This window comes from Anthonomus grandis, chromosome 4 (assembly GCF_022605725.1).
Source record: "Anthonomus grandis grandis chromosome 4, icAntGran1.3, whole genome shotgun sequence".
Classification (NCBI taxonomy): Eukaryota; Metazoa; Arthropoda; class Insecta; order Coleoptera; family Curculionidae; genus Anthonomus; species Anthonomus grandis.
The window spans coordinates 10,636,033-10,661,117 of record NC_065549.1 but is presented as its reverse complement, the minus strand read 5'-3'; the positions used below and the strand labels follow the sequence as shown (position 1 = coordinate 10,661,117).

Here is a 25,085-nt window from a genome sequence, read left to right as displayed (position 1 = left end):
CTAAAAAACCACAATTTCAAGATGCAACCTCCGTGGAACATTAGATGTCGCACCAAATTCTTGGGAGAAGAATGTTCTGACATCAATAATTAAGACATGTATTTTATCCAAGATGTATAGTTATGTATTTAAATATAGTACAGACGACAGCAGAGGCTCAAATAAAATAAAATACTTTTTAAATTACTTAGCAACATCTGTACGACCTAACTCAATATAAGATAAATTAGGTTAATAATAACATGAAATCGCTCATCTAATTAATGTTTTTTTGGCCTTGATACTCGGAAAAATTGAAACTATAGAAGATATATCTAGAAACTTTTGTGTTCATTTCCCTTTTTGACCATTCCTGGCTGTTGAGGCAGCTACAGGGATACTTAGAAAACTGTAACAAACCATCAACATTTTAATAAATTTTCAAATAAAATAAATTCCCTTAATTAAATATATTTTAGCTAAATTGTCCTTAACCCCTTAAATTATTGCAACCCCGGAAATCATAATTTTTTTATGTGCTTACTTCACAATTACGTTAAATAGGGTTTTAAGGGGTTTTTTAAACAAATATTTTTGTTATTTATTTACAAAATTGGAAGAAACTTTCACAGATAACTACAGAAGAAAATAATCTAGGACATGATCATTTTATTTTTTAAATGTAAAAACATTTTTTTTAATTTGATTTTTTTTTCAAAAAAATCAGAAATAAAAATGATCAAGGCCTAGATCTCTAAATCCTAAATCAACAAAAAAAAACGTGAAAATTAAGTCACTGATACCTTTAAAACGATTTATTTACAAATCACGCTAGGAACGGATTAAGCCAAAAATTTGATTTTGTCGACTGTTCAAGACACAAATACGTAGAATATTATAAATTTATTAGGCTAAATAAGAGAATTTTATAATTTTTTAAGAGTTTACGTTAATATAAATGTAAATAATTGAATCAATTCTAGGGCCTAAGTTCAGTTTTGGCCTTTTTTTATCGCGAAAAAACAATCATGGAGTCAAACCATAGCGTTTAGTGTAGAAAGGAACTAAGTAGCATTAGTACGTCGCGTTGTTGTGTTCATATATATAATAAAGTATTCATCTAGTGCAGAAAGGACCTAAATTTACGAACTTAGCGCCATTTAGGAATAAATTATAAAAATTGCATTACGTGTATTTCACTAAACTTATTTTGTTAAAACAGAGGTTTAGCCCTTACAGACTCGAAGTGTTTTGACAAAAATAAATATTTTTCCCTATTCGAGGGCATTCCTTTCTACCCTGGGATAGAGATTTTGGCGTGATGAGGAGATACTTGAAAAAATTTGATAGAATTTTTTAAATTCATAAGTACACGGAAATTATTGTGAATTTAAGTGCTCAAAGGAAGTTTACAGTATAAAGGAAGTTCAAACCAATCAGATTCTTAACTTTAAGGAATGGTGGCCTAAGTATAATAAGAAAGCAGGCCTGTAACTAATGGTTTAAGGTGGAAATTGTATTGTATATAGCTCTGAAACTCTAGGTTATATAATTGCAATAGAATACATTAAAAGTTTTTTGGTGTTAGCCACTTCCGTTTGGCTTTACCAAAACAAAAAAGTCACTTAAATATGGAATTACCCAAAGTATCAATATATCCTGAGGGCATGGTGCCAATTTTAGAGTCAAAAATAACCCATCTACAATGTTTAAATCAGTGAGTACTGAAGATGAACAAGATTTCTATATCCATGTAATACTAAGTTACTTATTTTTGTTAACGTATAATATAAAGATAAAAGGATAATAGGCACGTTTAAAAAACAAATGTTTATTTCTAAAAGGACCTAAATCGAGATTTTAAAAAAATGCATACATTAAAATAAGCATGCATACATTTAAATAAAACAAAAATTAATCCAGTGTTTTACTAATTTACACCTGTAATTGTGCCATACTATAATAAAAAAAAATTAAAAAGTTTAAAGAGTTTAAGGGCTTTAAGAACAAACACATTTTCTTGTTTTTCTCAAAACATAAAAATATCACTTAAGCTCTTTAAGAAATATTTGATTCACTTGAAATATTTAGTAAAATTAGAAAAAAAGTGTTAAAAAAATAAAATAATAAAAAAACAATACCTGCGCTACCTCCTTAATTATGTTGTTGGTCCAAGTCCATATTAAAATGGTAAATAAGTGAGAATTTATATTTACACCTATACAACAAAACAAACGCACCCGACTGAGATTGGCTATATTGGTAATAAATCACATATCAACCACTAAAGGCGGGTGCCGAATTCCTATAGTGGAATGTATAAATGCAACCAAACAGGTGTTCCGCGGAACCTTTATTTCAAGTATTTTAGGACAATGATTTTCCTTTTATACTTCACATTTATTTTTAATATTAAAAATAAATACCAGAAATAAATTAACAAAAGTAAACACTTAAATCTCAAAAACGTCCTCCTCAACACTTTCCTTCTCCTTCTTCAAAAACTCCTCCATTAACTTTAATTCTTTCAGATCGTCACTCATCTCCTTTTGGGCATCCTCTAAAATTAATTGTCCTTTTAAAATACTGAAATTACCCGTCACCATGCCGCTTGGATTCCCTTTAAGTTTTTTATTTTCACCTATAATAGGCGACTCTGCTTTTCTTCTCGAATTTAATTGGGGTTTAGGCGAATGCAACAGGATTTCTCTCGGTTCTATCGGTTTATTTGAGTCTACTGCCAAAGGATCTACTTCGGCTTCGTTTATAGAGAGATACGGGCAACCTGGAATAAAAACGGTTTGAAATGCCAGCGGATGGCCCCTTTGGTCTTTTTCGGTTTTGATTGGTTCCGATACTATATTCTTTTTCGTTTTTCTTTGGTACACCAACTGCAATATAAATATTATTTGCAAAAAAATATATTCAAGTGTAAAAATAAATAACATACCTGGGGTTTTAATGTAGTTGAATTATTAACGGATGAAATACTATCGAGGCCTACGAGGGTTTTTGTTGGCGGCACTTTGAGGTTCTTCTGATTTATTTTAGAACTGCGGTCTTTATTGACCTAAAAATACAAAATGCATATGTATATTATTTTAGGTAAAAACATGTTTAGGGATTATTTTCTATTTTTGTAGTGTTTTTTAATGACAGTTGACTATTTTAGTCTCTTAATTTGTATTGATGGAACTTAAGAAACTGTAATAAAACATGAAAATATGGATGAATTCTACTATAAGACTCTTCCGCTGTTATATACAGTGCATTTTTTTTTTATCTCGGGTCATAGGGTTTTACGTGTAATATTTTCAACCCCATGTCAGAACCTGTTCTATTTAATCGATAGGATTGAAACTTGGAACAAGTGAAGTTTAAGTTAATAGACTTTAAAACGTAATGATATATACGTAATATGTAATGATGAAAAAGTTTGCTTTTTCTGCACCTCGTAACCTTCATTACCTTTACACTTCAAAGCAGGTAGACAAATATCTGACAGTGACACAAAATAATTTCCTCAAAATCTCAAAAATATATTTTCACAAATCAACAATAAACAAATAAAACCTTTCAAATAAATTGTTCAAAGTGACCTCCAAATTGAGCCAAACAAAAGCCCAGACAGTTGTAGAAATGTCTTTTAACATTTAGGAGCTGCCGGGGAGTAATGGTACGCGAAGCCTCAATAATTCTATTACGAAGTTCTTCGATATTGTTGGGTCTGCCTCTAACAATATCAAACACTTTCGATGATAGATAGCCCCAATAAAAGTTATCTAAAGGCGAAAGATTGGGGCTTCGCGCCGGCCATTTAGATGGCCCAAAACGTCCAATCCAGCGTCCTGGGAACGTGGCATTCAAAAACTCGGTAATAGTCGCGGCACTATGAGCGGGGGCTCCATCATGTTCAAAAATTATCCTGCCATTTTGAACAGCGTTTCCTAATGCGGGAATGACCTGCACCTGAAGTAATTCTAAATATTTTGCAGTATTCAGGCTACCCTCTATAAAAAATGGTCCAATTATTCGATCTCCAAGAATTCCTGCCCACACGTTAAGTTTCTGTCTTGTTTGGGTATGCGTTTCCTGGATGACGTTAGGATTTTCTCGCGCCCATATTCGAGTATTTTGTTTGTTGACTGTACCATTTGTACAGAAACTACTTTCGTCTGAAAATAGTATTTTGTTTGTAATTGTGGGGTCGTTGTTAATTCGTTCCATCCACAGTTCACAAAACTGCATTCTAAGAAAATAATCATTAGGCAAGAGTTCTTGAACATTTCTAACTTTAAAAGATTTGTATTTTTCTTTTCTGATTGCCTTATAGCAACTAGTCCTACTTTTTCCGGTAACTTCAGCAAACTGAGTAAGACTATTTGTTGGATTTTCTTTAACGGCCAAGCATACTACGGCCATTTTAAATTCTTCGTCTACTACAGTTTCGGTTCTTTTTCGTTTTAAGTGAGAACTGGCGATGCATCCAATCGTAATAAATTTTTCATGAAACCATTGTACAGTTGATCTAGACGGGACGGGACGGTTAGGATAAGACACGGCAAAATTATCTACCACTTCTTGCGCCGACATTCCTCTAATGTAGTTTGAAACTATCTCAATACGTTCCTCCGTAGTGTAAATCGACAAGAGTTTTTGAACAATTTCAATGGAGCAATTTAAAAATTATTTTGTGTCACTGTCAGATATTTGCCTACCTGCTTTAAAGAGTAAAGGTAATGAAGGTTACGAGGTGCAGAAAAAGCAAACTTTTTCATCATTACGTATTTTAAATAGGTTTCTCGAAAATTTTTTTGCAAAATAATGGGATTTTTTAAAGTCTGTTAACTTAAACTTCACTTGTACCAAGTTTCAATCCTATCGATTAAATAGAACAGGTTCTAACATGGGGTTGAAAATATTACACGTAAAACCCTATGACCCGAGATAAAAAAAAAGGAACTGTATTATTAGGTATTATAAACTATATATAAACGAAAAAAAAACACGTTATAGTAGGATTGTCATGAAGCAGTTTCAGTAAAGAATAAATAATTGAAGCATATACCGGGTGTCCGAAAATGCTTTTAACAGCATAGAACTTCGCCATTTTTGAAATTAGCAAAAAATTTCAAAATACGTTTTTTATGGGAGACAATGCTCTTTCCAAAAATATTAATAACTAGTTCATCCCCGAGAAACCACCCCTAACTTTTTTTCAAATGGCACCCCCATTTAAAAAAAAATGTTTTTATAGCATTTTTAATTCTGAATACAATGAAAAAAAAGTTTTTTTTTTTTAATTAAAAAAAAAACGCAATTTTCTCTTATTTTTGAAGAGATCTATTGTTTATTGATTTATAATTTTTATGTTTTAAAATTCAATACGAAAATAATATTGGTGTGAGAGGAGCACTATTAACATTAATACCGTTTGGATTATTGTTGGGTTTAGGGATCAATAAAATAAAAGTCCAAGCCTATTTAAATCTGCCGACGTCTCGCAAAATGTTTTGCATCCTCAGAGCGCTAAAATACAATAATAATAAAGATAACATAGAAAAAAAAAGTGTATAGTTAAAACTTAATAAAAATAAATATAACCTGATTTTCCTAATTTTGATACACCCAACGTTAGACCTATGATACAAACGAAAGAAGAAAAAATGGGACGGATATTACAACATTGAGAAAAAAAAATATAAAAAATATATTCTCATTGTTGAAATATCCGTCCCTTTTTTTTCTTCTTTCGTTTGTATCATAGGTGTGTATCTAACGTTAGCTGTATCAAAATTAATTATCAAAATTCATCTAATTCACAATTTTTATTTTTATTATAATTAAGTTTTAACTGTACAAACACTTTTTTTGTCTGTTATCTTAATTATTATTATTATATTTAAGTGCCCTGATGAGGATGCAAATATATTTTGCGAAACGTCGGAAAATTTAAATAGGCTAGGACTTTTATTTTACTGATCCCTAAGCCCAATAATAATCCGAACGATATAATCTTATTTGAATCATTAAATTATAAAAAAATTAATATTAATAATTAAATCGTATTCAATGTATTGGTTCAATCATATTAATGAAAAAAAAAAACTTTTTTCCATTGTATTCAAAATTAAAAAAGCTATTGTCAAAATGGGGCCATTTGAAGAAAAAGTTAGGGAATGGTAAGCAGCTTTTTTTAAAATATAAAACGGTCGCCTGTTAGTCCAAACTGATTTTGAGGTTGAGCCAGGTAATGATATAATAATCCCTTTTAAGTATTTTGTTATGCAAAGTTATGTTAATATATTGGGGTTTACCGAAAAAGGATAGCTAATCCTTTTAAGTAATCGTGCCAGGTCAAACAGTTAGGGTGTAATTGGCCAGGTTCATCAGAACCGAGCGCTACCTGAGCGCTGGAAGTTTTGCCTATAATAGTAAGGACCAATAAAAATTGTCATACCTGAGCAACAATTGAGCGCTCAGGGAGCGCTTTTTTCTGATGAACCCGGACATTATAAAATATAATTTTATGATCATAATCTGGTTTTGAGAATTACTTAAGTATCTTTTTTTAAATGTGTTTTAAAATGAAAGAAGGAATAACAAGTTAGGGAGATTTAAATTTATAGCTGAATATAAGTATATATTTGCGAAGATTCAAATATTCGAATAGCAGAAAATTCAACCAAAACGTCATGAACCCTATCGAGGCTCTAGGCCACACCTCCGGCGCAGAACGATCACGGGACCACTCCATTTGTTCGGTAACCCAAGTATAAAAACATTATTATATACTATTTATGTCGGTTTTTCATTGAAATATTTTTCATTTATTTATTTATTTATTACCCTTACAAATTCATCACATTGGAAGTGTAAATACATGGGAAAACTGCTCACTGGCATAAAATAGAAAAGAAACTAAGTTAAACTAAAACAACAAAGAAAAGAAGAATATACCTGCATATACCCTAAAATATAAGAATCAATTTAATTTTTTGAAAATCATTTATGACACTAGATTATTGCCTAAAATCACAGATCGAATTTGTCTTAGACAGCTATTTTTTATGAATAAATTTTAAGTTTGACTACTGATGAACTGTTAAAACTGCTCTTTTAAAATGTGATGACTTACCGCTTTACCTATTCTATAAATCTTTCCTTTTTCTTTAAATTTTACCACATTAGGGTCCGCATTTAAAGTATCTATAGTCGAGTATCTGATCAGGGTTCTGTCACAATTCTGAACATCTTTTGGCAAGTCAATATCTACTGTTGACGATTCTTTTCTAAGTGGCTCTACCTAAAAAAAACACAATTTTCTATCAAGTTGTTTTAATAAAACTTAGATCTACTACCTCAGAAAGGCCTTCGTTTAATTGAACTTTATGATCAGATTTTATTGGATCACTAGTACTAAGTTTCTGGCAATTATTAATTCCTTTTTGGTAAGTACGAATCTGGGGTTGTCCTTTTGTCCTAGAGTAGGTTTTTGCGACGACCGGCTTGAATCGAGTTTCTTTTCTCTTTTTATCTTCTCTGGCCTCGGCTAGTGCTAGCTGCACTTCTTCTAATGTGGGAATATGCTTGGCCATTTTAAACGTGTCTGCGATTGACCTGTAGGGATAAAACGCTGAATTATTAAATGAAAATATTGGAAATTGTATTGAGCTTTTTAACTACTAAAAATTAAAAACAATAAGTATTTATAACTCAGGAACTCACTCCTTTCTGGACCACAATTGAGGCATATAAGATCAAAACCCGCTAAATCCACTTTACTTAAATTTTCAGAAAAATCCAAAAACTATTTAACTAACTTTTAAATCAACTTTAGGATTAAAGTTTTGTTTATAGATTCTTGGATACTATTAGACTCTATTTAAGTAAAAGAAAATATCCTGAATTTTACCCGAAATTCAGAAAATGGAAATAAAAAATGGATTTAGTGGATTTTGAAACCAACTATTGGATTTGGTGGATTTTGATCGTAAATAAAATGGACTTAGTGTAGTTTGTCACGAAACAAAGTTATAATAGAAAATTAAACCAAAAAAAATCTAACAGATATAACAAAAAGAAATATAGGACTACTTAAAGATATGTTTTTAAAGTATCTTCAGATCACAAAAAGACACACTTCAAGTAAAAAATCTAAATCCGGAACTATCTCTACTGGTTCACAGAGATCGTTTTGGTCGTCCACATCGATTTCATAATTTTCTTGCGGATAAGTCTCTCCTAGATATTTTTCTAACACTAACTTATAATAATCTAGACTACCAAAATCTTTCCACTGGGCTCCATAATGTTTAATTAATAGGGATGACAAATCCGTTAGTTTATTAATTTTTGGTGGTAATCCAGTTTGTATTGGCAAGGGATTTAAGGAATCTAGAGATTTTCCTTTTTTACAGACAGATTTGCTCTGATTAAGGTCAGACATATAGCTTTGTTCTCCCCTTATGGTCACGGTATTATTCCTCCCTCTTTTTAATATGAACCTTTTGGACATATTGAATTTAAAATGCCACTTAGATGGAGGATTTAAAACTTCCTGTGAAGCAGATTTCCAGTCCATAACTGGCACATCTTTACCCAGTTCAACAACTGTTCCATGTTGTCTAAATATATCCAGGTATTTTATAGGTTCTACTATCTGTTCAATATTTCTAATGGATTTCTCAATATCACCAAATACCCGGTCCGGAGGAATATACGAGTGTCCAACAACAGGAAAGACAAGCTCTAGTTCTTTTATAGGTGCAGTACTCAACCATTTAAAACACATTGCCAACATGATGCTGTTCTTATTTTGTCCGCATCCATCAGCGACAAGACGAACTTTTTCAATACCATCAAAATTACTATGGTTTAAAGTATAAAAAACAGCAGATGCAATTTCATTTGCTCCTTTGCGATGTTTATCCTCAGTCCATGCAAAAATCCGAACATTTTCTGGAGTAAGTGAAGAATGAGAGTCTCCTGTGACTGTTGTTATACATATACAGTTATACATATACAGTTGTCTGCTGTAGTATACACTCTGATCTGGAATTTTGGTCAAAGTTAAATTCTTTAATCAAAACTTATTATTAGCAACCCTTCTTTTTTTTCTCTCAATTTTGCAAAAACAGCTTTTGCTCTCAGTTTGTGAATTCGAAGTTCAATCATTATCTTGTTTTTCTCACTCGCATCTTTTTCCTCTTTTAGCTTTTCTCCAAGCTCCAAACATTTTGAACATACATCAGTACGTGGAGATCCAAACCCTATGTTAAAATGGGTATTAAAAATTGATCGGAAATAACTTTCTTTTACCTGAAGCTCCAGAGAAGCCTCGCTTTTGTATAATTTCCACAAACGCCGAATATTTAGGCTGCTGGGTAAATAAACTCTGCATGCCGTTTTGCTGCGGCAGTAGTGAGACTCAATAGCCTTAAATTTTTTTATAAAACTAATTATTGCATGTCTTCTAGGCTGAAATAATCTTTCTTTTCTATTTCCACCTCGCCTTTCTTTTGCCATATTACGACTTGTGAAATGTCGATGCAAAACACCTTTTACTCTATCTGGGCGAAGGCAAAGTACACCTAAAAAACTTTCACGGCAAACTGGTACCAAATTATTATTTTGATTCTTTGGGATGAAATACTTGCACGCAAATTGTCGACTGGATGTTCCCTTGTTATTTCGACGGCGACGTGGTACCTCTATCTGGGAGAACTTTATGATAAAGTTGTCTTGACCCACCTTAGTTTGGTTTTCGTAAAAAGCATTATGAAACTTTTTAATATCTAACATTGTCAAGGTACTGCATTTATAACTTTTAGTACAATGTTTACATTTTGGGTATTTTGGTAGAGTTACAGCAGAATATCTAAAAGAAGAACACACCACCCTTAGTTTTTCTTAACTTTAAAAATGTAAACAAAACTCATTACCTTCTGGTCTTTTCCACATTCCTTTTCCAATTTTCTGGAGCTCGCTGCCTCTTTCTAGCCTTATTTTGATTTACTACGACGATTTCTTTCGTGTTATCGCATATTACTTTTATTATACTGTACTTTTTTAAATTAAATAAACTTTAAAAACATACTGATGTCAACCGCAAACGAGACGTTTCTGACAGCAATTCAAAATAATAATATCAACGGAATACTATTTTGACCACATGACCACTTAGCTGAGTATCTGATTGGCTAATTTGGATTTGGCGGTATTTGAAAAGAAACCAAGTTGGATTTAAGGGAATTTGAAACTGAACCCAGTTTTTAAACTATATTTTATAGTGGATTAGATGGATTTTGTTACTGAATTTCTGTTCATGTGGATAGATATTCTTATGACGAATGTAATCATGTATATAACATATTTTTGACTAAAATTGGATTTAGCCGGTTTTGATCCTATATGCCTCAATTACTCCAGGAATACTCTATATGTATGAACACACTTTTATTGACAACGTCAAAAAAACGCTGACTCGAGTTGACTGTTATTCAATTAATTCCAAGGTAAACCAAAAAACTGATTCAAATGTCACGAAACGCCATCCGTTTTGGTAATTCTGCAGTTTAGCGGCTTTTGTTAGAACTAACGAAAAACGGTCGGGTTTTTTGCAAAATGGGTGGATTTGGATATATATTTTTCACTATGAGTGGCGGAAAGCCAAATTTTATCACGAAGAATCATATTATCATGTGGTCACATAGGGTATTATCACGCACTAAATCACTCACTATGGGACATGAATAGAATAACGTCATTAGAATAACCCTGTATTCGATTAGTTTTGTCAACAAATAGGTTACAAGGTTACAACTAAGGTGAGGTTAGGTGTGGTGTTGCCAGTTCTGTCGTCTATTGCGTTTTGTCACTCTGCAGCTTCAGCCTTGTCCCCAGTGTAGATGACTCATGAGTGCCTTCTCTAAAGTGGCGAATTCACCCTATATTTTTTTAGTCACGTGAAATGTTAGGTATTATGCGTAAAATAAATTCACAAAAACTGTTTTTACCTTTTCTTATAACTAAATCTGTTATTTTCGTGCAACAAACATACCGAAGACACCTATAATGTATTATTATTTTGGTAATTTTTAGATTTTGGTCCGAATTAAAAATAATATGATTCCGCAGTTCCGCTAGCGGCTTTTGTCAAATTTTTTACCGGTTTTCTTTTTTAAATGGCTTAATTTTATCTGCAAAAAATGAATAAAGTGGTGGAAGGTGTATTTTGCAAATAGTTTCTTTATAAACAATGTGTACTCACAAATAGAGGTAAACTGATTTATTTAAATTTTTTGCTGTTTTTTTTTGCATAAATTAAATGATAGTCGCTATCTGTCAAATGGGTTGTCGACTCTGGGAGTATGTGTGCAGTGTTTTGGTTTGTTCCGTTTCTCTATCACCGCGAGGGGAACATAAGGCGCTGCGCACAGACCATAGATATACCCAACCCAACCCAACCCAGCTCAACGCAACCCAACCCAAACCAACCCAACGGGGAGCGTAAGCTCCCGAGGTTCATTAACACCCAAGAGTTCATCAACTCACATCCAACCAACATCGGGTTGGGTTGGGTTGGATCTTAAATTGCTCAAGCACCGCTCATCAAATTTTGCGTATTTTTACAATTTTTTTTAAATTGCCTAATTTTACCCAAAAAAAATTAAAAGTGGCGGAATGATACGAAATAATTCGCCGGAAATATGTGAATTTTGATAGAACTTAAAAAAAAAGAAATTTTAAAAATGATGTACTCCTAAAAATAAATTTTCAATTCAAACAAATTTGTGTTTATTACATGTAATTGACATTTTAAGTGATATGTAATGAAACTAGTGTATAATGTTATGATTATACACTAGTTTCATCATTTTTTATATGTCATGATAATGAATGACTAAAAAAATTCAGAGTGAATTCTCCACTTTAGAGAAAGCCAGACTAGAGACAAGGCTTCAGCCGCAGAGTGACAAAACGCAACAAAGTCGACAACAAAACTGGCAACACCACACCTAACCTCACCTCAGTTGTCACCTATTTGTTGACAAAACTAATGGTATACAAGGTTATTCTAATGATTAATCGCGTCCTATAGTGTGTGATAATACCCTCTTCGTGATAAAATTTGGCTTACCGCCACTTTTAGTGAAAAATATATATCGAGATCTACCTACTTTGCAAAAAACCCGACCATTTTTCGTTAGTTTTGACAAAAGCCGCCTAACTGCAGAATTACCTCTGGTAAAGACTTATGGCACAATTTAGAAATATTTAAAATTTCGTACATTGTTTTTGCTGATGGAGACCAGTAATTTCAAGAGAATACTGGCAGTCAAAGCAAGCAAGTATACAACTTATAAAATAGAAAATCTAATTTACAATAATATAAGCCCAAATGGAAGCCTCAAACAAGATGAACTATTTAAAAACTAGACTCCCTAGGTGAAAATAATAAACTAAAGTAACTTAAAATAATAAACTATGAGAATAATTAACATTTTGATAACAGTATAAATGCCTTTTGTTGAAAATCCATACATACATGCATTTTTCAATTACCTTAGAAATTCATTATTGTGACAAAAAAAAGTATCCGCATGAAAAACCCTTCTGGGCGCATTCGCCAAATCATAATCCGGCCCCTGTTCTCTAATATAGTTCATAAGAACGTTGTATCTCTGTCTTGTTTGCGTCGAGGTGCGTCTTATAATTTTGGCCAACGGTGCCCAAACGGTTCCGTTTTTTGCGACGTAATCTAAAATTTGTTGGTCGTCTTCTAATATGAAACCCCCTAAAAAAAAAAAAAAATACGTAAATACTCTATAAATCTATGGCTACAGACAGACCTTTTTTGTTGCTGGAGCTTCCTAAATAGCCACTGTGGCGCGACTTTAACGCCATACTGGTCCTCTGGGGAAAATACTTCTCGATTTGGGTGAATTTTTTGCCAAACCTAAAGAAGAAAACTAGAACTAAAGTTTGGTATATACCCCACATAAAAGATAAAACAAACGTAAAATTATTGAAGAATCATACAAACATAGTATTGAAGCCAAAGTAAAAAGTTAAGATATTCACACTTCATGGAAACTGGATAATAGTTAGAGATAATGACTGAGACTAGAGATGTTGAAATTGCCCATATAATAACTACAATTAGTAGAATATTCAATCAATTACGAAATCGTGATATTTTTAATATGAGAAAGAAAGAAAGAAAGAAAATGCTATATTACGTAAAACTAAATCTTGTGAACAGGCATCCTAAAAACTAAAAAATTACAAATTCACAGAAGAATCAATTTATTTCAAAACTATAAAATAAAATAAGTAAGACAGATGAAGTAAATTAAACAATAACAGAACAAAACAAAGAGTATTACAAAATATGAAAATATTAGAGCACAGGTCAGAAGGTATCGGTAAAAAATTCATCAAGGCTATAATATGCCTTATGCCGGGTTTTCACCAAGCGGACAGGACAAAAACAAAACACGAACTGTTCGTTTGAACAGAAAATTCGAACAGTATTGTTTTGAAATTGTTTCAAAACTGTTGTGTTCCTAACGAACTTTCTGTTTACACCAGCAACGAACTGAAATCAATAAAAACTCTTTATGTCCTGTTTAAGTTTTATTCAGTTTACATCGAGACACCGGACACGGCATTTGTGAAAATGTGGCGCGCAGCAATAAGACAAGATGACGAGGATTTATTTTTGCTAGGAGCTGCATATTTTATTATGAATAAAAAGAACAAAAATAAACGTCGATTTTGGGTTAGACCATCTTTAAGGCAAAAAGGAGAAAATGTGACTTCTAAACTATTGCAAGATCTAAGAGAAGATGATATAAATATAGGAGGTGAATTGCGATCAAGTTTTAAGAACTTTTAATTTATTTTGTTTAATTGGCCCTATCATTAGCAAGAGCAACACCAACTACAGAGACTCTATCCCAGCAGTGGATCGTTTTGCCATTACATTGAGGTTTCTAGCAACAGGAGTTCCGTACCATAGTTAATTGTATTTATTTAAAATTTCGGTACCATCTATAACAAGAATTGTGCCGTTTTCTCTTTACGCATTAAAATTAGACTAAACCACTCAATCACAACAACGAAATTAAAAACAAACTGTCTCAAGACGTCTACACCTAGCAGACAAACATTTCTAGAACACGCGGACCCTTTGAAGTTACCGACACTCGCCGGGACACTGTTTGTATTCGTAAAAACTCTATTCGAAGACTAAAAAGTTCTGAAAACATCAAAAATGTTCCAGAACAGTTCGCGAAGTGTCATAAACGGACTGAGTCTGTGTTTTGTTTTTGTACTGTCCGCTTGGTGGAAACCCGGCATTAGATAATAAAAGTGATTTTAACTTGCTTTTAAACTTTTTAATATCTAATGTTTGTCTAATATAGAGGACCACGATTGTAATTTTTTTTACAAGGGTATATGAGCGAGTTTCTGGTAAGGGAGAATATAGGGATTGGTATAGAGGAAAATCATCGACCTGACGAGTCATATGACTAGTATTAAAAGAAGGTTTAGGACATTAATTTGTGAATAAGAGTAACTGTTTTCAAGATAAAAAGAGAAAATCGAGAGATTTTTTAAGATATGAAGAGTGGTTTACATGAATCTCTTAACCCAGCAGAACATATTTCCTGTACTTTCAAATTGCTTTTTCTTGAATTATAAAAATAATATTCACTAACCCCTTCTCGCTTAACCCTAAATATCAATAGCTTTTTAAAAATTTACTTTAAGAACTAATTCTGAAAGATCTATACCCCTATACCTAAGTTTATCTTATCTAACATGTAATGGGATTTTTATGTCTAGGGTTTGTAAGTAAATAAACACAATAAAACAGAGCATGAAAAAAGGTAAATCTCCACAGACTTTTTCAAAAAGGCCGTTTTTTAGATACATGAATGTCAAATAAAATAAATTTCAAATTAGCATTTAGTGAACATTTTACGAAAAATATAATTTTTAATAATTTGGGAAATATTAAAGACCCAACGATTAAAAAAAAATAGCATGCAGATATCTATATGTAATAATCAAGTTGCTTCTAATAAGTGCCTTGACCTCAAACTACTAGCTGTCATTGATTTTACCGAAAGTTGCAAGAATACCTTGTTCTAACCTAGGTTCTATATATGGATTTATAAGAATAAAATAAATGAGTGCATAACCAAAAAAATAAATAAATAAATAAACAAATATTACAGTAAAAAAACAAGAAAGTTTTATAAATCCATTGACAAAACGTATTAGTATTTACCTTTTTAACAAAGATTTGCCTATTCAGCCTAATTCGAAAAAAATTTATATTTGTTGTTGTTTAAACCTTATTAAGTTAAAATGTAATATTATTGAGAAGATATAAATAATTAAATTTGGAATAGAAACATAATTTGTTGCCTTAGAACATTATGATAAGAAATCAAAATATATGTATAAAATTTATTAATTACCGAATACTGAATACCTGGATGCCCATATTTTTTAAAATATTGTGTAAATTTTTCTATAAATTCTGTTATTAAATAAATTAATTATTAATATACATTTGACCTTTGGAGCTTGATATGACAAGAATAACTAAATAATAGGAAAACTTACCGATCTACCAGCACCATAAGTAACAAGTCTTCGGCCTGTGTAAACTTCCTATTAAAACCTTCCTTATTTTCCTCGGTATCATTACATAAATAATATTTGTATCTGAAAAAAAGCTGTTCTCGAGATCTCGTTAAAAAGATCGCGGCGATTTTTGCCCAAGGAATAAATATACCTGGAACACCATTAAATAAATGAAGTAAAGTGTAATGTTAAATGACACGTTTCAAACCTTCTTTGCAAGGCTGTTTATGTTTATCAACCAATTGGCGTAACATTTGGTCTTCCTCCTCGCTGAAACGTCCTGTTTTGATGGGTTTCTCGACCACCCTGAAGTAGTATTGGCATACCAGAAATCCAGTCCTTTTTGTACCTAGTCATTCAATTTGAAATATAAATAAATATTGCAAAATATAATTTCTTTGTAAATATAGTTTGTTTGTAAGTACCTTAACCAAGACAAAAACCCAATTTTAATAAAAAAACAAGGTATTTTATTTTGTTTTTAATGAAAATATTAACAAATTTAATATTTTCATTATTCTTTTTGATACTAAAATTTGTAGTGAAGTTTTCTTTATCTATTTTTCAATTTTCCAATTATCATACATTTTAATTTTAACAAATGAACTTTTAATTTATTGAGACACATCCATGAATTAACTAACTTTAATTCCTCATTACGAGTTGTAGAAAGGACTAAAGGCTAAGAAAGATGACTCGGCCAATTGATGTATTTGGCAAAATGTCGAAGTTACGTCATTCATATACAAGACAAATAACAATAGCCCAAGGAGACTTCCCTGTGGAATTCCATAAACAATTTGATATTTTTCAAAAAAAAATTATTACATTTGACCATATCTGTTAGATAAGTCAGATTCAAAAAAAGATAAGACTATTCCATCAATAGCTAATTTTTTAATTTTAATAAAAGTTTTCTTGGACATACTGTTTCGAAGGTTCGTTTTAAGTCCAAGGTCTCAGCCAAATATGCAAAATTAATTGTATAACAGACTGACATTCGTGATATCTTCTAAATTCAGATTGCTTTTTATTTATTATCTTATTTTCAGTTCAGAACAGTTCAACTAATTTTTCAATAACTGGAAGGATATTTATAGGGCGATAATGTTCTGGTTCCCTTCGGCTCTGTGTTTTTGAAATTGGTTTTACACTTTAGATCTTTTGGTATTTTATCAACTTTCAGAATTGAGTGTATAAGATTCAGTAATGGGTAGTTTGAAAAACGAAGTCTATTCCATCAGAACTTACCTTATTAACCTATTGAAACACTATAATTTTCACAAATCTGATAATTTTCTTAAATGTAGAATAAGAGGGAGAATTTATGATACTTGTGTTATTTATGTCAGTATTAATGTCACAATATTGATCAAACTTTAACTGAGTTATTGTTAATGAGTCTATTGAGTTGACTATATCCAGAATGCTATCCAAGTAGAAATTATTTAATGACTGCACAATTTTTATTTGTTTAGAAACAGTTTTGTTTTCAATTTGGAATTACTACATACATCTGTTTTTGCATTTATTATGGATATAAGGGTTTTCTACATATTTTTAGAATTGCTTTTAACATAGTTAATTTTCTGTTCATAAAAATGCTTTTCTTCCCCGTTTAGTATACATTTGAACTTATTTCTCCAAAGCTTATTTATAATTGTCCCATGATTCAGGTGTATTTCAAATTTTACATTCATTGTAACTATAGATTTTAATTCTTATAAGCCTCTTTAACCATGGTTTTGTCTCCTCGTACAAGATGCGTGTTAGTCATTGGTGCTGCTAAGTTTAGACTACTTTTTCAGTTGCAGAAAAATTATTTAAATGATATCAATATTAAAGTAAAGTTTACCATAAATTTCTCCAGGGTGAAGTATCATTATGCAAACCAAATAATAGACGAAGGGTCCTAAGCACCTAAGAGAAATAGGTCATTCATTTAATATAGACGACAATTTCAAAGTTTTGCATAACCTAAATGAAAGCAAAAAGTTAAATATATTACAAAATCTAGAAATAGCAAAACTAGAAATAAATACACAAGTTAATTGTCTGAACGAACCTATTAACGCCCACTACCGAGAGGCGGCCAAGATTGTAAATTTATTTAAGTAGTTTACCAGATTACTGTGAATTTACTGTTTTTTAAAATGTTCTGTTAACCGCGTTTAATCCTAGATGTCTCTATTCTTACTAGTATTAAATATCTGTGCATAATTTGGTTTTTAAAAAATACCCATACGGAATTTTTAAAAAACCAAAATCCGTTATTGTTTGTAAATACGATGTGATAAGTTTTTTTTTTTAGATTAATATATTGTAATGTTATGTGTGTGCCGTTTTTTAACCTTTTTATGGACATCTGCTCTTTGCATTGGACATGGCTCTCTGGTCTGAAGGACTTAAAGTCTCTTGGGTAACACTTTCAGTGTACCGAGCGACTTTAAGTCCTTCAGACCAGGGAGCCTTATCGGTTTCTCTAAGGCCGTTGGGCTCTGGTAACCCCCGGTGGGGCATGACGGGTCCATCAGGAGACCTACATGCACAACTGCCTTGGCAGCCCACTGATTCGACAAATAAAAAAAAATTATGGACATTTTGTGATAATATCATGTAAGTTTTACTATGCTTTTAATTAATTTATTAGTTTAATAACACCCTTTTATATTTTACTTACATTGTTTTCCCTTGACAATGGTTTAACAACCGAAACGCGTCGGGATTTTTGAAATAAAGATTGTGAAGTAAACAGGACCCTTCGTCTATTATTTTGCTTTGCATAAAGTAAAGTTTATTCATGATTCTGATAATAAAAATCTTACACTCGTCATCACAGTTGTATTACAACTAATATATTTGGACAGAAAGGCCTAGTTAAAAAATCTTTTTCTATATTCCAAAAAGTTCTATGTTAGAAGTAAAACAAGAGAATTCTGCAATTCGAATTGATTTAGATAAACTGTTGTCTCACTCCAGTATAAATATATAGATATTCCACCCTCTTTTTATTTAAATGTGTGCAAATAACATCCTTTTATTTTAACACTATTAAGATAGACCTTTGACCAAACTAAATTAGAATTTTAAAGTCTTTCCAATTATGGCATAGCTTAATTCTAGAAATTATCCTTCAGGGTACTAATACTTAAATTGAAAAAAAATTAAGTACCAAGATATGTACATAATTTGACACCCTGTATATAGTTGCCTATAATTAACTATTGAATTAGTTATTAGGAATTTGAATTGAAAGAGACATGAGTAATACCTCATCTTATGACTTCCACATTAGGAAATTCTATAAATGATTATTTATTTATATACTTTAAGTGTATTTGTAGACCTAAAACGCGTATTTGAGACAATTGACAGGAGATACTTGTACAAAAACTTAGTTTCTATGGTATAAAAGGAATGTCCTAGTTTGAATACAGTATTCTTTAAAACATAGATTTCATTATACTAAAGTTAAATGTGTCATCTCTTAGGGAAAGTATGTGGGGTATGCCACGACGGAGTGTATTGGGGCCTTTATAAGTTTGCCATTTACGTTAATGATATACAAAACTGTTTAACCAACTCATTTATGAACTTATTTGCAGGTGATACTTTAACATCTGTTTCTGGTACAGTTTTTGGGCAAATTTCCACCATCATAAATAAAGAACTTGAATTACTGAAGGAATGACTTTGATAGAATAAATTGAAATTCAATAGCTTGGAGACAAAATATATTTTGATCGGTTCTAAAGTTTTATGTTAAAACTTTTGTGGATTGGGACATAAAATTAGTATCTATGGAGGTGATATTGATTTTGTTTCTAGCATTAAGTACTTAGGCGTTATGTTAGATCCCCAATTAACTTTCAGTAATAATGTTAACTTCATGTGTCACAAAATTTGGAAGACACTTGGATTTTTCTGTTGTGTGTTAAAAGGTTTATTTCAGTTAGTTTATAATATTATTATCTTTCCTAATTCTTCTTATTGTTGTTCAATATTAATTTTATGCACAAAAGAAGATATTAACAGTTTACAAATACAACAAAATAAAGTCGTATATTTCGTCCCTATTTCGTTAAATTGTGATAGCTATACTACCATTCAGAACATGCTGAATGTCTTACAGTGGCTTAACATCCAAAGATGCATTAAACGAGCGAATACCATTCTAATTTATAAAATTGTGCATAGGTTACAAACGACCTATTTGAAATTATATCTTGGAACTCGGGAAAATCTGCATGAAGACAATTTACGATCAGACCAACATTTTATTATTTCCACGGTCAGAACAACTGCATTGCAAAAATTATTGTTTTATAATGGAATTTGCTCATACAATTCTCTAACGGATTGGGTTAAATGTGGAAGAGCTTTTTGTAAGAGTGTCAATACATACTTAAAAAAATTTATTTGAGCTAGTCTCTTAGAACATTGAAAGCCTTTCACATAGAACATTTAAAGCCTTTCAATGTTCTATGACTAGTTTTAATATTATTATTAATAGAATTTTGTTTAAATTAGTTTTAGCTTAGATTAAACTAGCCAGGTGCTAAATAAATGATTATTTATATTATTATTTTAGCTTTTATTTAGCTGTTTATTATTCGTCATAGGTTTTTTGCAGCATTTTTTCTTTGTTATTACTATTTATATTTACTTTACCACTATCTTATCTTGTTATGACAAGAAAGGTATCTTTGACTTTGAGCAAAGTTAATTAATTGTTTTTCTATATACAAGGTGTCACATTAGTTATGTACCAATAATTTTAACAAAAAAAAAGATTTGTAAGAGAGTAAAGTAAAAAAATATAAAAATATAATAAGAAATGTAAAAAAATCTAATATATTATTATATAGTCTTAACTAAATTGCCATTTTTTAAAGAACAAAAAGTTAAAAAGCGAAATTAAACTTTCATATTTTCTGGGAACCATAAAATTGTACAAATGAAAGACTGATAATCCCTTTACTTACCTTTGCAAAAAAAATAACTAAAAACGTATCTGGATTTTTAATAATTGTTTTTTGTGACAAAAACATTTCAGTGAAAAATACAAAAAAATTAAACAGCACGATATATGAACTTTCTTATGAGAAAATATAACCCGCTTCAGGTGCTTCTGTTTCAGACCATACCTTATTAGAGAACAATATAAATTATCCAGTCAATATTCAAGTCAAGTATCATGAATTTTTTCCCTTTTAAAAACATACATTTAATATTTTTAACTATTTAAACTACGTACCTAAACGTTTGGCGATCTCGTCCCAGTTTTGACATTTAAACTCTTTGGTCAATTGTCTCAACTTCTTGTCCTCCTCAGATGACCACGCGCCCGTATTAATATCCGGATGTATGTAATTGGTCCAGATATTTCTGCACTCTTCTCCTGTATGCCTAAAAAAATATCGTTACATTGAAATTTGTTTTTCGAGTTTCCTGTTTTCTGACAAAAAAAATCAATTTATGATTAACATCGCATAATCTTTCAATATTTTTTAGATTTAAATTATATTTAGTATTTATTTAATTTAGAATATAATAAAACTTGAAATAAATGTACCTGCTAGCTCTTGTAAACAAACACTCAGCGTCTTTCCACACTAAAGCATCCTCACACCCTAAAGCAGGACACAATTCACTTTTATTATTCTTCAGTTTTTCCAGTTGTACTTCCAAGTTTACAATCTCTTCCATTTGTTCTTTATTATCAGAGTTTTTCAATTCGTTTATACGCTTAAGCAAGTCGGTCTCTCTGCGTAATTTATAGTGAAAAGACACCCCTGCAAATAAATGTATAAGAATAAAAACATGTCATAGGTTCTGCTTAAAGCCCTAACATTTCTTAAGTTTCACCATATCCCTAGGAATCCACCTATGATAAGATATCAAATCGTAAAACAACAGTTCCCTCCTCTGTTCTTTTCTTACAAGATCAGGGTTTCTGGGGCACGGAAAATCGTCGGAGGTTTTAAAAAATGGCATACCGATCCTCCATAGTCTCGAACAGCCTACCTAAAAGCTTAAACTTACATTTCTACTCCCGTTTAAATAATCACAATTCTTACTCTTGGTTGCTTCGATATTAATATGCGCTGGTACTGCAATATGCTCGCCTGGCATTCCTCAAGTAACAATTTCATCTGCTTACGATAGTGAATCAGTTGAATGTTCTTTTTTCTATTTAAAATTGCCACCTCTTTTAATAAAGGGTCTGTGCAAGAGGCTAATAGTTGAGATTCTGCTTCAGTAAGGAAATTTTGGGGATTATCCAGTCTGATAGTCATTAGGTCGGTGTTTGTAATGTAATCAACCATTTGATAATCATCCTACAGTTAGAGATGGAAAATATAGTTAAAATATAACAGAAAATATTGTTCTTAGCAGGAACTGCATTTAAATGAGTTTGTTTTATAATTAAGACTTAGCTCTATATTCAAATTTGATTCACAGAATTTAAATTGTATGTGAAATATTGGGCAATAAATTATTTGATGATCTAGAAATCTCTTGTTGTAATGTATAATAGCATGAGTTAGGGCTTACAAACTAAACTTTTGGCCACTGCAAATAGTTCAAAGTTACATACTTTGAGATACGCACAAAGATATTCACAAAAAGTACTTGTGGGATAATATATTTATTGTCTTTACATCCAATACTGTTGGTAATTTGTTCATTAGACTTAATTTTTGAGATGACAAATCTTGCATGATCCGGAATCAGGATTACCCTATAAACGCTATCATTCTTTTTTTAACTTGTGACTCTTTCCAATGCGAAAGTTAAGAATATTGTTTTGAAAAATTTCAATGAAGGTAATTCACCCACTTTTTTTATAAAAATAGGATTTTTTAATCAGATTTAAATAGGGATTTACACTTTTTTGGCAAAAATGTGAATAAATTGAGTATAATTTTCTTAGAAACTCACTATACTATCCTAAAACCAAGGGATTGTTTATATGTGCGAATGTTAAATATTTACTGATTATGATTCACTGTCTCTATAACAGTCTTAGTATATTTTTATCAAGAAAAGAATCCTACAAACATATCATTATGAAAATATAAATATGTTAATTATTTTTATAGTTTTTCCTCCTATTTTGTAGTTCAGGGATGTTACCTAAGGTTATTTAGGGTTCTACTTATGTTTAGTTTAATAGTTTCTAATAATTTATCTTGCTTGAGGACTTCATTTTGACATCAATTTAGGTTATTTTATTGTAAATCCTGTTAGAGTGTTATTAATTTACTGTATTAACTATAGTAGGCTACATACCAACATAAGTAATTATTTCATTCTAGCACTTCATTTGCCTCCTTTTAACAAATCCCATACATGTCACATTAAAAAAAAATTATTAAATATTGCAATACCTCAAATATATTGTCTTCCTCTTCATCCTGTTCATCTTCAAGTTCAAGTTTTTGGCAATCAAACTCGAAATCAAATTCACTCTTATTCAAATGACTTTTAGATCTCTGCAAAAATATATTCTTATAAGATAAAGATTTTATGACAAAACTCATGCATATTGAAGATAAAGTTCTTAAATGAGTTAAAATAAAAAGAATATTAGATAATACAAAATTCTATTTAATATAATAATACAAAATAATACTAGAATTTAAAAGAATGTGTATATGAAAATAAAACCTCAGAAGGCTAAATCAGTAGAAATAATCCTTAACAAAGCTAAAACCTACATATGACAAATAATTTAACACTTTACAAAGAATGTAGGTTAAAGTCTAAGATTGACCATTTTTGATCTGAATGACTGTAAGCCATTAGAAAATGGAAACATAAAATGCTAGTGAGACAAGAAAAAACCTGTAGTTAGCAGGCTTTTAAGATAGTAGGACAATGATGTAAACCATTCAAGATCTTCTAAAATGTTAAAGCATCACAATGATGTCATCTGATTTCAAGGTTAGAGATATCAAACTAAATACTGATAGCATTATAATTGATGTAATAATTATGAAATACTACTATATTATAATATAATAAACAAAAAATACTAACTTCAGCTCTATAAGAACGGGATTGTACGAATTTTCTCTGTACATCCTCAATGCCTTCAATATGACAATCATAATAAGACGACTAAGTTACAGATGGACAAGGAATAAACCAAAGAGCAATAAAATAATTTAAAATGGTAAAGTGATAGATGTAGACTATTTCTAGTGACGGACCTAAGTTCATTGTTGATTATGTATACATAATTAATAATTGTATTAGAAGGACGAAGCACTTCTTTATAATTAGTTCCAGACCTTTGCTATTGCATCACCCAGCAATATTATTTAAATTCAATTGAAGTAGCTCAGCATCCAGATATGACTCAATGGGTTGATATACTTTAAAATCATCAGCAAAAGCAACATGCTTTGAATGAACAATTACATCACTCAAATCTGAAGATTCTTGAACAACATTGGAAATATAATTATTTCTCCTACATGTGTGTCACCAGTCAAAGAACCATGACAAAATTCGATTAAGGTCTCACCAAGGCTCATAGCCTTAAGCTTCCTAATAAGATGATCATGACCAAACCTATGAAAGATCTTTGAGAAGTCTGCATACAGACTATCAACCTATACAGTGATTATGTCATATTGGTAAGTGAAGAAATTAGTCATTATAGACCTACTATAAAAAAAATGCATGCTGATGATCACTAAGCAATTGCTTACAGTGTCATGAAAATTGTACGACAAACAGCCTGTGAAACAGCTTAGGAATTACAGACTGAATACATAAACCTCAATAATTGTAAGTATCAGTACTATTGCCATTTTTTTTGATTGGCATTAAAAAGCTTCTGGTCAGATACATGTGTAACTTAATAGAAAAAAAACTTTCGGTTGGAAAAACTTAATCCATAGGTATAACTAATAATTTATTTACTGTAACAAGGTGTAACTTCATTGTTACAGTAATTAAAACATTTAAAAATGCAGTGTTACAAAACCCCACACCAGTATTTCCAAATATACTTTATGGGATGTCCTCTTTTACTTAAATGCAGCACATATTACTTTAAAAAAAAATTTGCATTGTTTTTTAGAAACAAAATATAATCATTCTAGACTAGAAACCAATATTAAAACTTTAAAGAATTATTCATTGGTCAACTGTGAATTTCTTACTTCAGTTTCAATTTGTTCCTCACTCATTAATTGATTCAGGATCTGTATATCATCTGGATCTAAATTTGCAGCCATGGTGTCTCTGAATGATAATATTTTCGATATAATCAGTAATTACATAGCAGCAAATTTTCAACTACTTTAAAAAAAAAGTTTCAAACAGCTAACTTAACCTAACAAACTTATTGGGAGTGTCATAATCAGCGCCCAACTCGAAGTTTTTTTAATAAAATCAATCTTGGTCTATGATTGGTCAAATGA

General features: G+C 31.0%; 1 protein-coding gene across 1 annotated transcript; it reads right to left on the bottom strand.

Moving 5' to 3' along the window:
• Positions 1-2,358: 2,358 nt before the first annotated feature.
• LOC126735753 (uncharacterized) lies at positions 2,359-24,977 on the bottom strand. The gene is made up of 14 exons (XM_050439844.1): positions 24,825-24,977; positions 23,040-23,144; positions 21,726-21,986; positions 21,498-21,672; positions 21,221-21,440; positions 20,903-21,054; positions 15,854-15,994; positions 15,625-15,796; positions 12,834-12,940; positions 12,547-12,778; positions 7,341-7,599; positions 7,118-7,285; positions 2,930-3,049; positions 2,359-2,870 (listed from the first exon to the last, which is right to left on the bottom strand). The coding sequence occupies exons 1-14, from the start codon at positions 24,897-24,899 to the stop codon at positions 2,433-2,435; spliced, it is 2,625 nt and encodes an 874-aa protein (XP_050295801.1). The 5' UTR covers positions 24,900-24,977; the 3' UTR covers positions 2,359-2,432.
• Between the last annotated feature and the right edge of the window lie 108 nt (positions 24,978-25,085).

Coding starts and splice junctions, on each gene's coding strand:
- LOC126735753 (XM_050439844.1), bottom strand. CDS start 24,899: ATGGCTGCAAATTTAGATCCAGATGATATACAGATCCTGAATCAATTA. Junction 12,779..12,833: donor AAGCTCCAGCAACAAAAAAG/GTCTGTCTGTAG, acceptor TTTTTTTTTTAG/GGGGTTTCATATTAGAAGAC. Junction 7,600..12,546: donor CACAATAATGAATTTCTAAG/GTAATTGAAAAA, acceptor TTATCCCTACAG/GTCAATCGCAGACACGTTTA.